The 13,236-nt window shown below is 34.8% G+C and overlaps 1 protein-coding gene across 1 annotated transcript; it reads left to right on the forward strand.

Moving 5' to 3' along the window:
- The first annotated feature begins 252 nt into the window (after window positions 1-252).
- On the forward strand, window positions 253-1,191 carry LOC106986890 (olfactory receptor 6C2-like). Its single transcript, XM_015085094.2, has one exon. The coding sequence runs from the start codon at window positions 253-255 to the stop codon at window positions 1,189-1,191; it is 939 nt and encodes a 312-aa protein (XP_014940580.2).
- The last annotated feature ends 12,045 nt before the right edge of the window (window positions 1,192-13,236 follow it).

Genomic DNA, 13,236 nt, shown 5'->3' on the forward strand with positions numbered 1-13,236 from the left:
TCCTATGAAAAATGTATTATTTTATGTAGTTTATTTCATTTAGGTTTTTTTTGGAGCTTCAGATTTGAGATTTTTTAAAACTATGATTTTGTTATGAGTCTGGTTTGTTTTGATTATAAAGGTGGGAGCAACAGAGTGGGACTCTCTATACCCTAACAAAATAGGGTATTGTACCACTTGCCTTTGATACCACTCTATTCATTTGGAATCTCTTTGAACTTTTCTTGAAAATAATAAAGAAACTGGAGATCAATGATGAGAAACCAGACAATAACAACCTTCATTCTCCTCGGACTGACAGATGACCCTCAACTTCAGATTCCAATTTTTATGTTTCTATTTCTCACTTACATGTTAAGTATAACTGGGAATCTGACCATTATATTCCTCACTTTGCTCGACTCCCACCTTAAAACACCCATGTACTTTTTCCTACAGAATTTTGCCTTATTAGAAATTTCATTTACATCTGCTTGTATTCCTAGATATTTATACAACATAGCAACAGGTGATAGATCAATAACTTACAATATTTGTGTCACTCAAGTGTTTTTTATTGATGCATTTGGGGTAACAGAATTTTATCTTTTGGCCATCATGTCTTATGATCGCTATGTGGCCATCTGCAAACCCCTGCATTATGTAACCATCATCAACAACAAAGTTTGCAGAAGGTTTGTCCTCTGCTGCTGGACAGCTGGTGTGTTGATCATACTCGCACCACTTATCATGATAGTAAATCTAGAATTCTGTGACTCGAATGTCATTGATTATTTCTTCTGTGATTCATATCCTATATTGAAGATATCATGCTCAGACACCTGGCTTTTAGAGCAGATGGTGATAACCTGTGCTGTACTGGCCTTCATCACAACCCTTCTGTGTGTTGTTCTGTCCTATATCTGCATTATCAAGACTATTCTACAATTCCCCTCTGCCCAGCAAAGAAAAAGGGCCTTTTCTACCTGTTCTTCTCACATGATTGTTGTTTCCATTACATATGGAAGCTGTATTTTCATCTATGTTAAACCTTCAGCAAAGGAATCAGTGGTTATTAATAAGAGTGTGACAGTGCTAATGACATCCATAGCTCCCATGTTGAACCCATTCATTTACACTCTGAGAAACAAACAAGTGAGACAAGCTTTCAGTGACTCATTCAAAAGAATTGTATTACCCTCAAAGAAGTAAGAGAATACTGAAAACTAAGAATCAAGTTTTCAAAAGATCAGAGACTCCTAAACATAGTTCTTTAAGTTAACAAGTCATTCTGTCTTCTTTACCTGTGCCCTAAATCAGGTTATCTTCCTCAAAACATCCTAAGGCCCCTGTTCATTCTTTACTCTTCTTATAAATGAACCTCTATCAAGATAACATCCCTTAAAAGTAAACATGGCTTTGTTTGTAGGAAGTATATTAATTACTATACCTTCTATCCAACTTAACCAAAACTACAAAATATTACAAAAATTTTTAAATGATAGAAAACAAATATAAAACAAAACCAAGTTAGTGCCTAATTTATGAGAGATGTGTTCAGAACAAATTGACACTGCTCTATCATAAGGAAGTTGTATTCTGAATCTATAAAGAAAAAATAAAAAGAAGACCAAGGACCACTGCCTCAGGCATATATATTGATACTTTAGGTTATCAACAGTTCAGTAGAACTAAGCCCTATCATAATCCTGACAATAAATATTGATGATTGAGGTTGGCCAAACATGCAACAGTCTAAAATGGACAAACATCGAGAATGTTTTGGATATTTTCTCTATGGCTATCCAGATCTATCTATTTCCATTGTTTCCATGCCCCCCATGAGATTCATCTTATAAATTTCATAAGTAGATTCCCTTGACCTCTGGCTTCAAGGAGAGTTTAACCAATGGGAAGATCTGATAAGAGATTAGAGTTTAGGGAGAGAGTGGAGCCAGTATCTATTTTGTCCATTTATTCCTGTTGGAGTGGCCTGTAGTTAGCTGAATCCTCCTACACAAAGCTCTATCCCTGATGATACAGCTCTCCTACAACTAGAGTCACTTGCTCCACTTCCCAGTAACTCTTCCCCCATCTTTCCCTTCAGCAACAGGAGTATTAATGGTTCTCCACATTGCTATACTTACACACTACATCATCACTTTTTCACTTCCTTTAATAACAGATACGTTTTGTAAATAGTCTTTTAAAAACGTTGCTGTACATATATGTTCTCTTTTCTGCTAGTACATTCTTATTCTTTAATACATGACTAAATTGACAAAACTTGATAATTCTTCTTGATGTTTGAGTCCTTGATATGAAAAAATTCACATCTAGGTTTTAGATTAATAAATAATTTGAGGCTTTGAAAAACAAATATACTTCAATCCCTATATAGTTTCCATGATCATGAAAAACATTGAACATTTATGCAAATTTCTTCAGTCATCCCTGGAATCTCCTCTTATAATGTTGATTATTTCACATCAGAAAAATATCAACATTAAAATTCTTTCCCACATTAAACTCCTGGTAGTTTGTTTTGACATTAAAAATGTCTAAAGTTTCTCTCTTTTAATGAAAATATGTATTAAATATATGAACTTAAACACTATCTTTATAGTCTATATAATGGTTTATACTCTAGTAGACTATTTATAGGTAAAAAGCAAGCAGGGTAGTCTAATTCTTGCTTAAGATTCCCAAAAGTGTTTAGACTCCCTGAAGCTACAAGTCTACCACCATCCATAACAATATGCCATCTTTTTGGTTCAAGAGTTACTGAGAGATGTAGTTTATAGACCCATCTAATTAAAGGCAAAGGACCAAATACTGTGGAAAACTTCAGAAAATAAATTTGGCCGGGTCTTAATCTGTATTTATATCTCTACATTTTGAAGTCACTTATTCATTATTAAGAAGAAATGTGCTTGGGCAAGGAAGCAGGTGTGGGAAAAAAACAAAAAATATGATGAATTAATGATGAATATGTATTTCCTCAGTTTTGTCACTATCTAGCACTATCTAGCACTGTCACAAATACTGTCTGACAAATTATAACCATAATGCACATTTTTTGAACATATTCCAAGCTAGCAAATATATCAAATATGTAAAGGAGATAAATGACATTTTATTTACTTCACAAATCTAGAAAAATAAAGAAATATAACGGGAAGTGAGATAAGAATTTATATATTGGCTTTGTTAATAGTAAAATATTGAAAAATAGAATGCTTTCATTCTAAGATCAGGGACAAGATAATAATGTCCTTAGTCTACATATCTCTAACATTCTACTGAAGATTCTAGTTCATGAAATAAGGCAGGGGGAAAAAATCAAGCATCCAGAATGAACAAGAAGAAAAGAATCCCCTATCTTTATTTGCAGACTACATAGTTGTCTTTGTAGAAAATATTGTAAAATCTCTTTAACAACTACTAGAACTAATAAGTGATTTTAGAAAGTTTGCAAAATACAAGATCAATATACAAAAATTAGTTTTCTTTCTATATACTAGCAACAATCAAAAATTATAAAATATCATAATTTACAAAATTATAAAATTTTAAAATTATAAAATTAAAAAAAGACAAAAATATAAAATACTTAGGGATTAACCTGACAAAATACATGAAAATTTATACATAGGAATACAAAACTTGGCTATGATAAATTAAAGGAGACCGAAAAAATGGAGAAATATATCATGTTCAGAGATTGCAAGATTTACTATTGCTGAGATATCAACTTTCCCCAAATTTTTCTACAGATTCAATATTATTCCTATCAAAACTCAGAAGATTTTTCTATAAAACTTGACAACCTTATTCTAAAATTTACCACACAAAGGCAAAAGATGTAGAATATCTAGAACAGTTTTAGAACAAATACCAGAGAACAAAACTCCCTAAATTCAAGATTTATGAAGCTATAATAACCAAGATAGTATCTGTATCAAGATCAAGAATAAATGGAAAAGAGTACATAAATAAACACATACATTTTATTTTTTACAAAGTTCCAAATATTATCATGTATATCACTACAGATTCTAGAGATATTAAGATGAGGTGACATTCTAAATGATGTATGCCAATGAATTTTTACATGCATTTGAGCAGAAAATCTCCTAGAACTCATGAAATGACACATGATTAATCAAACATTAGCTTTCCCATATCTATAAAAGGCAAATGCATCTGTAAGAGAAATTGTCCCTTAATGTAAATGCCAAACCCAAATGGCAGTCCAAGCAGATTATTCCAAATATCATGAATCTTACACAAGCTTCTCAAAAAGTTGGGGGAGAAAAGCAAAACACATTCATTTTAAAATCCCAGAATAATTTGATATTAAAGCCTGGTGAGAATATTAAAAGAAATAAAATTTACTAGATAATATTTCTCATGATGATAGACACAACAATCCTAAGTAAAACATTAATAAATTAGAAAATTGAAACAAACAATATATGAAAACAGTAATACATCATGATACATTACAATTTCTTCTGAGAAAAACCAAGCCAGAGTGGATGACATTAGAAGGAGGTCCCACTCAACAAATATATTCAGAACATTCCATCCTAAAGCAGAATACATATTCTTTTCAAATGCACATGGAACATTCTCCAGAACAGATCACGTACTGGGTCAAAAATAAGCCCCCTACAAATACAAAAGATTGACATTATACCATGCATATTTTCAAATCACAATGCTATGAAAATTAAAGTCAACAACAAGAAAATATTTGGAAAGACGACAAACACACAGAGGTTAAAGAACATGCTACTAAAGAATGAATGGCTTGACATTCATGTGGAATGTGAAAAATATATGGAAGCAAATGAAAATGAAAACACAATAGTCCAAAACCTTTGGGATCCAGCAAAGGCAGCCCTAAGATGGAAGTATATTGTAATTCAGGCTTACTTCACAAAGCAAGAAAGGTCCTAAATATACAACCTAACCTTACACCTGAAGGAGCTAGAAAAGGAAAAGCAAATTAACCCCAATGCTAGTAGAAGTAGAGAAATAAAGATTAGAGCAATAATAAATGATATAGAAACAAACAAGCCAAAAAAAAAAAAAAAACAGTTGAACAGATCAACAAAACTAAGAGCTGGTTCTTTGAATGAATTAAGAAAATTGATAAACCTCTAGCCAGACTCATCAAAAAGATAAACGACCCAAATAAAATCATGAATGAAAAAGGAGAGATAACAACACCACAGAAATACAAACAATTATGAGAATATTATGAAAAATTACATGCCAACAAACTGGGAAAACTGAAAGAAATGGGAAAATCCATAGAAACATACAAACTACCAAAATTGAAACAGGAAGAAATATAAAATGTGAACACACTCATTAACAGCAAAGAAATTCAATCAGTAATCAAACATCTCCCAACATATACCCAGAACCAGATGGCTTCCCAGGGGAATTCTACCAGACATTTAAAGAAGAGTTAACACCTACTCTTCTCAAACTATTCCAAAACAGAGAAATCAAAGGAAAACTTCTGAACTCATTCTACAAGGCCAGCATTACCTTGATACTAAAACCAAATAAAGACCACACTAAAAAGGAGAATTACAGGCCAATATTCCAGATGACATGGATGTAAAAATTCTCAAAAAGATACCAGCAAATAAAATCCCACAGTACATTAAAAAAATTATTCACCATGATCAAGTGGGATTTATTCCTGGGCTGCAGGGGTGGTTCAATATCCGCAAATCAATGTGTTACACCACATTAATAAAAGAAAGGATAAGAACCATATCATCCTGAGGAGGGGCCAAAATGGCAGAACAGCACAGAAGTTGGTTTTTTTTTTTTTTGTATCTCTCGTCCGTGAAATGCAGCCAAATCATCACTAAACCATCTTGCACACCTAGAAAACTGATTTGAGTATTAACACAACAATCTGCACAACCTGAACCACAGAACTCAGCAGGTACACAGTGCAGAGAAGTGAACCGAGGGAAAGAAGCTGTGGAGGGCAGGGAGCTGTATTTGCTGGCAGAGAGAGGACAGAGGGAGGGGGGAGAGTATGGGAAAAGCACTCTGGCCTTTGCCTGTGGGGTGGCCCTGCAGCCTCTACCAAGTGTCCTCCCAGCAGGGGAACCACCTCTCCCCATGTGGCCTGAGGACCACTTGGACCTCACTCTCTGCTCCTGGGGATTCCCTCTTCCCACCAGAGCACCACCAGGTTACGAGCTACAGAGGTTCAGACCCTGAACTCCCTCAGGAGTGTTTCTTTTGGGGGAAAGCAGCTGGAGAGAATGAGGAAAAGTGGAAACAGCCATAGAGACTGAACAAAAAAGGGAGAAAGGAGAAAGGAGAGGATTTAATTCCATTAAGATTCTATAAACAGGGGGAGCACTTTCTAGTGCTTGACTTCTATGGGAAACCAGATGTAATTTCAATCGTACTTCATTCACTGGTCTTTTTATTCAATTTTTTTTTCTTTTTCTTTTCTTATTCTTGATACAGAAAGAGGAAAAAAGTCTTTATTTTCCATCTTTATTAAAAAGATTTTTCTTTTGGGGTGCCTGGGTGGCTCAGCCAGTTGAGCCTCTGACTTGGGCTCGGGTCATGATCTCACAGCTCGTGAGTTTGAGACCCATGTCAGGCTCTGTGTCGGATTCTGTGTCTCCCTCTCTCTCTCTGCCCCACCCCCCCCCCGACTCACACTCTGTCTCTGTCTCTCTCAAAAATAAATAAACATTAAAAAATTTTCAGATTTTCTTTAATTTTTTTTACTATATTTTTTACTTCTTTGTAAATTTTTAAAATTCTATTTCACTTTCATCATTTCATTTTATTCTATTTTATTGTATTCATTTTTTTCAAATTTTCAAATGTTTCCTTTTTCCTTTTTCTTTCCCTTTTTTCTCTAATCTATCAAGCTTCTTTTAACAACCAGACCAAAACACACCCAAGATCTAGCATCCTTTATTTGATTTCTTTGTGATGTTTTTAATTTTTTAATTTTAACATTTACTTTATTAATTCCTTTTCTTCCTCCAAAGTGAGGAAATGAAGGAATTCACCCCAAAAGAAAGCATAGGAAGAAATGACACCCAGGGACTTAACCAACACAGATACAAGCAAGATGTCTGAACCAGAATTTAGAATCATGATAATAATAATACTAGCTGGGGTGGAAAATAGATTAGAATCCCTTTCTGTGGAGATAAAAGAAGTTAAAGTTAATCAGGATGAAATAAAAAATGCTATAACTACACTGCATTCTCGAATGGTTTCATAGCAGCAAGGATGGATGAGGCAGAGCAGCGAATCAGCGATATAGAGGACAAATTTATGGAGAATAATGAAGCAGAAAAAAAGAGGGAGACTAAGGCAAAAGAGCACAAAAAAAAATTAGAGAACTCAGTGACTTATTAAAAAGGAATAACATCAGAATCACAGGGGTCCCAGAAGATGAAGAGAGAAAAAGGGGTAGAAAATTTATGTCAGCAAATCATAGCAGAAAAAGTTCCTAATCTGGGGAAAGACACAGGTATCAAAATCCAGGAAGCACAAAGCACATCAGATTCAACAAAAATTGACCATCAACAAGGCATATCACAGTCAAATTCACAAAATACTCAGGAAAGGAAAGAATCATGAAAGCAGCAAGGGAAAAAATGTCCTTAACCTACAAGGGAAGACAGATCAGGTTTGCAGCAGACCTATCCACAGAAACTTGGCAGGCAAGAAAGGAGTAGCAGGATATATTCAATGTGCTGAATCAGAAAAATATGTAGCCAAGAATTCTTTATCCAGCAAGGCTGTCATTCAAAACAGAAGGAGAGATAAAAAGTTTCCCAGACAAATATTAAAGGAGTTCATGACCATTAAACCAGCCCTGCAAGACATTTTAAGGGGGACTCGCTGAGGGGAGAAAAGAGGTGGGGCGGGGGGGCGACAAAGCAACAAAGACTAGAAGGGACCAGAGAACACTACCAGAAACTCCAACTCTACAGGCAACATAATGGCAATAAATTCATATCTTTCAGTACTCACTCTAAACGTCAATGGTCTAAACACGCTAATCAAAAGACACAGGGTAACAGAATAGATAAGAAAACAAGATCCATCTATACACTGTTTACAAGAGATCCATTTTAGACCTAAAGACACCTTCAAATTGAAAATAAAGGGATGGAGAACCATCTATCAGGCTAGGTTGCCAAAATATAGCTAGAGTAGCCATACTTATATCAGACAATCTAGATTTTTTAAATAAAGACTGTAACAAGAGATAAAGAAGGGCATTATATCATAATTAAGGGGTCTATCCACCAAGAAGACCTAACAATTGCAAACATTTATGCTCCAAACGTGAAAGCACCCAAATATATAAATCAATGAATCACAAACATAAACTCATTGATAGTAATGCCATAATAGTAGGAGACTTCAACATCCCACATACAACAATGCACAGACCATCTAAACAGAAAATCAGCAAGGAGACAAATATTCACAACTTTTTATCCTAAAGCAGCAGAATACAAACTCTTCTTGAGTGCACAGGGAACATTCTCCAGAACAGATCACATAGGACACAAATCAGCCTTCAACAAGTAAAAAGAGATCAAGATCATACCATGCATATTTTCAGACCATAATGCTATAAAACTCGAACTCAACCACAAGAAAAAATTTGGAAAGCTAACAAATACTTGGAAACTAAAGAATAGCCTACTAAAGAATGAATGTGCTAACCAAGAAGTTAAAGAGGAAATTAAAAAGTACATGGAAGCTAATGAAAATGATAACACAGCCCAAAACCTCTGGGATGCAGCAAAGGTGGTCAGAAGAGGGAAATATATAGTAATCCAGGCCTTACTAAAGAAGGAAGAAAGGTCTTGGATACACAACCTAACCTTACACCTCAAAGAGCTGGAAAAAAAAAAAACAACAAATAAAACCCAAAACCAGCAGAAGCCAGGAAATAATAAGTATTAGAGCAGAAATCAATGCTATTGAAACAAAAACAAACAAAACAAGAAAACAGTAGAACAGATCAATGAAACCAGGAGACGGTTCTTTGAAAGAATTAACAAAGTTGATAAATCCCTAGCTAGTCTGATCAAAAAGAGAAAGGAAATGACCCAAATAAATAAAATCAAGAATGAAAGAGAAGAGACCACAACCAACACAGCAGAAATACAAATAATAAGAATATTATGAGCAATTACATGCCAATAAAATAGGCAATCTGGAAGAAATGGACAAATATCTAGAAACACAAATTACCAAACCTGAAACAGGAAGAAATAGAAAATTTGAACAGACCCATAACCAGTAGAGAAATCAAATTAGTAATCAAAAATCTCGCAAATAACAAGAGGGGCCAGATGGCTTTGCAGGGGAATTCTACCAAACATTTAAAGAAGAGTTAACACGTATTCTCTTCCATTCTCCCTTGACCTTCCAAGTGGAAGAATTCTGAAGCATGTGTTTTACCCTTGTCCCGAGTTTCCACAGTAGAATGGAAATGAGTAACTGTGCTTAAGAATCTTGAACCCCTAGTTTCTCCCACACTCTCTGACTTAAAGAAGTGGTCCAGTCTTCCTTGCTAGAAAATAACAGCCTCCTCCTACTTATAGTATATATGGTCCTCATCTGAAGCAAATGCATTGGAAGATGATACTTATTTTCCATAAAGTCTGCCCTCACCTCAAATCATGGCTTCTATAACAATATCTAAGACCAAGTTTCAACATGGCCTTCCTATGGAAGTACTTCCCCTTCTACAGAAGGAAAATAGTTATTCATCAAAATAGCTAAAGTGTACTGCAGAAATCAAGATAGCACACCTAAGAGTGGACCATGAGAGTACTAGACTTGAGTAAGGGTTAAATAAAATGTTGAATAAGGCAGAGATTATGGATACAGAGGTCACTCTTTAGGGGCTCATAATTTGACATCCTGGCAAAAACACCTAGAGCTAATCCTAATGTACTGCTAGTCTGATTCCTTGAAGCTTGGACACATTGGAGCCTACAAGCAAATGAGGCTTTATACAGTGTTTATCAATGGTGCATAAGTCTCAAAAAGAAATATTAGATTGGATTTACCAACTAAAACCAGAGAACACAGGAGCTGTGAAAAGCCAAAGGAAATTCTCTTCACAAAAAAAAAATATGTTCTAGAAGCAACATCAGCATCATTGGGACCTCAGTAATGACTGTTCTTTGTAAATCAATGATTTGGGTGAGGGAACATGCTATTTGCCAATGACAAGATTCAGAGTATCAAAAGCCAGGGAGCAACACTTACTGTTAAAGGCAAGGTGGACTAATTTTTGTTTGTCTGGGAATAGAAATACAGGGTCACTGACCTACAGAGCTCTGAATAAGACTGAAATGGGAAGCAAAAGAGGGTATTATTTGATCTATGTAATCAAGAAGTTTCCAAAAGAAAGCTGAGGGAAGCCACCCCAATGGAAATTCAGTCTCTTACCCAGTTTCCATGCCTGAGCCAGTTTCCAACTGTCAAACCTATCACTGAATGAGAGTCCATGTCTTCTTGTGGAAGGATCCTGCAATGTCCCAGAAAATACTGACAAAAATTTTTTAGCCAATTCTTCCCCAAGAAGAGGTATGATCATTTATCAGAGTAATTCTAGACCTAGGAAAAACACTCCCAAATTCTTTCAAGGTGTGTTAAAACTGACCTTTCAATTTCTGTTGGAACTCTGATACCACAGGACACAAATGCAAACAGAGTTTGTGTGTTTCAAAGCCAAGTGATAGAATCCTATCTAACCATGGGTTAGATCCAATGGGTCCACAGTCCCACCTAGTAACCATTTCTCTGGATCCTGAGCATCTAAAAATCAAGGTGGACAAATTAGTAACTGTCAGATCTCTTTCATTCATTCATTGATCTATACATACAAGCCTGGTTAAAATAGGCAAAATTGTTTGGCTGTTTGTAGGCTAAAAAACAAGTGTTTGCCAATGTGGTTCATAACCTGCCAGTTGGAGAGAAAATCAGTACAACCACTGTGGTAAACTTTCACTATATACAAAGGTGTAATGTAGGGGTTACATTTCATTCATTCTTCCCAAAGGAATATCCAGTTGACATGGCATTTATTGAATCTTTCCTTTCTTCTCGCAGCTGGGAATTTGCTGTCATTCAGGTAATCAAATAAGTCTAGATCTGTTACTGGAATTTCTATTTTATTTTGCTGGCCAATTTCATTTTTTAATTTTTCTTGTACCAATATCACAACATCTTAATTGTTGTTGCTTTAGAAATCTTGATATTTGCAATAAGTCTCCCAACTTTGTTGTACTTCAAGAGTGTATAGCTATGTTTTGTCCTTTGCATTTCCATCTAAACTTAGAATAAGCTTCTGAAATTTCTTAAAATTAAAATGCTACAGGTTTTTGCATCACATTGACTCAAAAGATAAATTGGGAGAGAACGGACATTGTTATAATATTGAACTTTCAATACATGACTACATATAGCCATCCACATTTTTTATTCAGCAAAGGATACTTCTACTTTATCCTCAGTTATTACCATTACAAGTATTGGTTTCTGCAAGATCATAGTTAATCTCTTTGGTGTGGGATATCAATTTTACACATAAGGGCTAGATCAAAAAAATTAAAATTTGGGGTCTTCGACACAGTCTGAATTTTTTAAAAAATCTAAGTGATAAAAAGTTAAGATAGCTAAATATTCAATGATATGTCTACGTTCTTTATCATAAATATATAATTAAGAATTCAATTATTTTTAACGTTTATTTTTGAGAGACCACGTGAGCAGGAGAGGTGGAGAGAGACGGGGAGGACAGAAGATCTGAAGCAGGCTCCACACTGCCTTCTAAATTTTTAACTCAAAGACAAATAAGATTCAGTAAACTTTAATTTTCCAAATGTTCTCAGGAAGAGTTATGAGAAGTACCCACCACTTACAAAACACAGTTGGATAATCCATTTACCCCCGAGGAACTACCTGTGTGTGTTGTGGGGTGGCAATGACAGACTATGATCTCTGTGGAGATGGTCCCCTCTATGAATAGGCAATCCCTCCTCAAAGGAGAAGTGTGAGAATCAAGAAGGGACAGAGTCACCCTTCATTATTTCATCAACTACTGGTGTTTTCATAGTGTTTTAAATGCCTGATTTCAGTTTTGTCTCTCTCTTTGTCACTCTAGTTTCTCATAATAAAGTGATTTTTTGTGTGTTTCCAAGGCAGCAGTTTTCCACATATTTTAATAGATATCTTCCTTGGTATTTAATTTTATTTATTTTGAGAGAGAAAGAAAGCATAAGTGGGGTAGGGGCAGAGAGAGAGGAGAGAGCAACAATCCCAAGCAGGCTCCACACCATCAGCACGGAGCCCCATGCAGGGCTTGGACCCACAAGCAGTGAGATCATGACCCGAGCTGCAGTCAGATGCTTAAGCAAATGAGCCAGTATTTAATATTTTTATGACACTGTAAGTAGTATCAGTATTTTATTTTCATTCCCTAATTCTTTGCTGTAAGTATAAATATACAATCTATATTTGTATGTGACCTGAGTGACTTTGCTAGAGTCAATGTTTAATTTTAATGTTTTTTCTAGAATCATTTGGATTTCCTATATACATAATCTCTTATCTATAATCAATAACACTTATATTTCCTTTTTCAATTGACTGACCTTTTCTTTCTTAATTTGGCCCCTTTAAACTGGCCAAAAATAGGAATACAACGTTGTGAATATAAATAATGAGAGTAGTATTTTTCTCATCTCAGAGGGATAGCTTTTAATATTTCACCACTAAATATGGTATCTGCTAGAGAGTTTACTTTTCCTATTTAGGTTTTCTGAATCAAATTAAGGAAACTCCCTCTACTCCAAGGTTGTCAAGAATCTTGTGATAAATGAGTAGTGGATTTTATCAAATGCTGTTTTTAATCTATTGAGATTAACATATGATTTTCATCTGTTTATGTAATGAATCATTAATTTGTTTTCTAGTGCCAAATCAACCTCACATACCTAGAATTAATTCAAATTGGTCATGATGTAGTATCAATTTTATATATCATTAGATTTAATACTTTTTTTTTAATTTTCCATATGCCAAAGAGAGATTAGTTTACAATTTTAATTTACTTTAACTTGACAGGTACTGAGATCAATGTTATGCTAGCTCTATAAAACTAGAAAGGGAACTTCTTTTTATCTTTGCTCTGGAAATTGTTGTGTA

The sequence above is a fragment of the Acinonyx jubatus genome, chromosome B4, assembly GCF_027475565.1.
Source record: "Acinonyx jubatus isolate Ajub_Pintada_27869175 chromosome B4, VMU_Ajub_asm_v1.0, whole genome shotgun sequence".
Classification (NCBI taxonomy): Eukaryota; Metazoa; Chordata; class Mammalia; order Carnivora; family Felidae; genus Acinonyx; species Acinonyx jubatus.

Excerpts from the sequence above, each read along its gene's own strand:
- LOC106986890 (XM_015085094.2), top strand. The coding sequence starts at position 253 with ATGATGAGAAACCAGACAATAACAACCTTCATTCTCCTCGGACTGACA.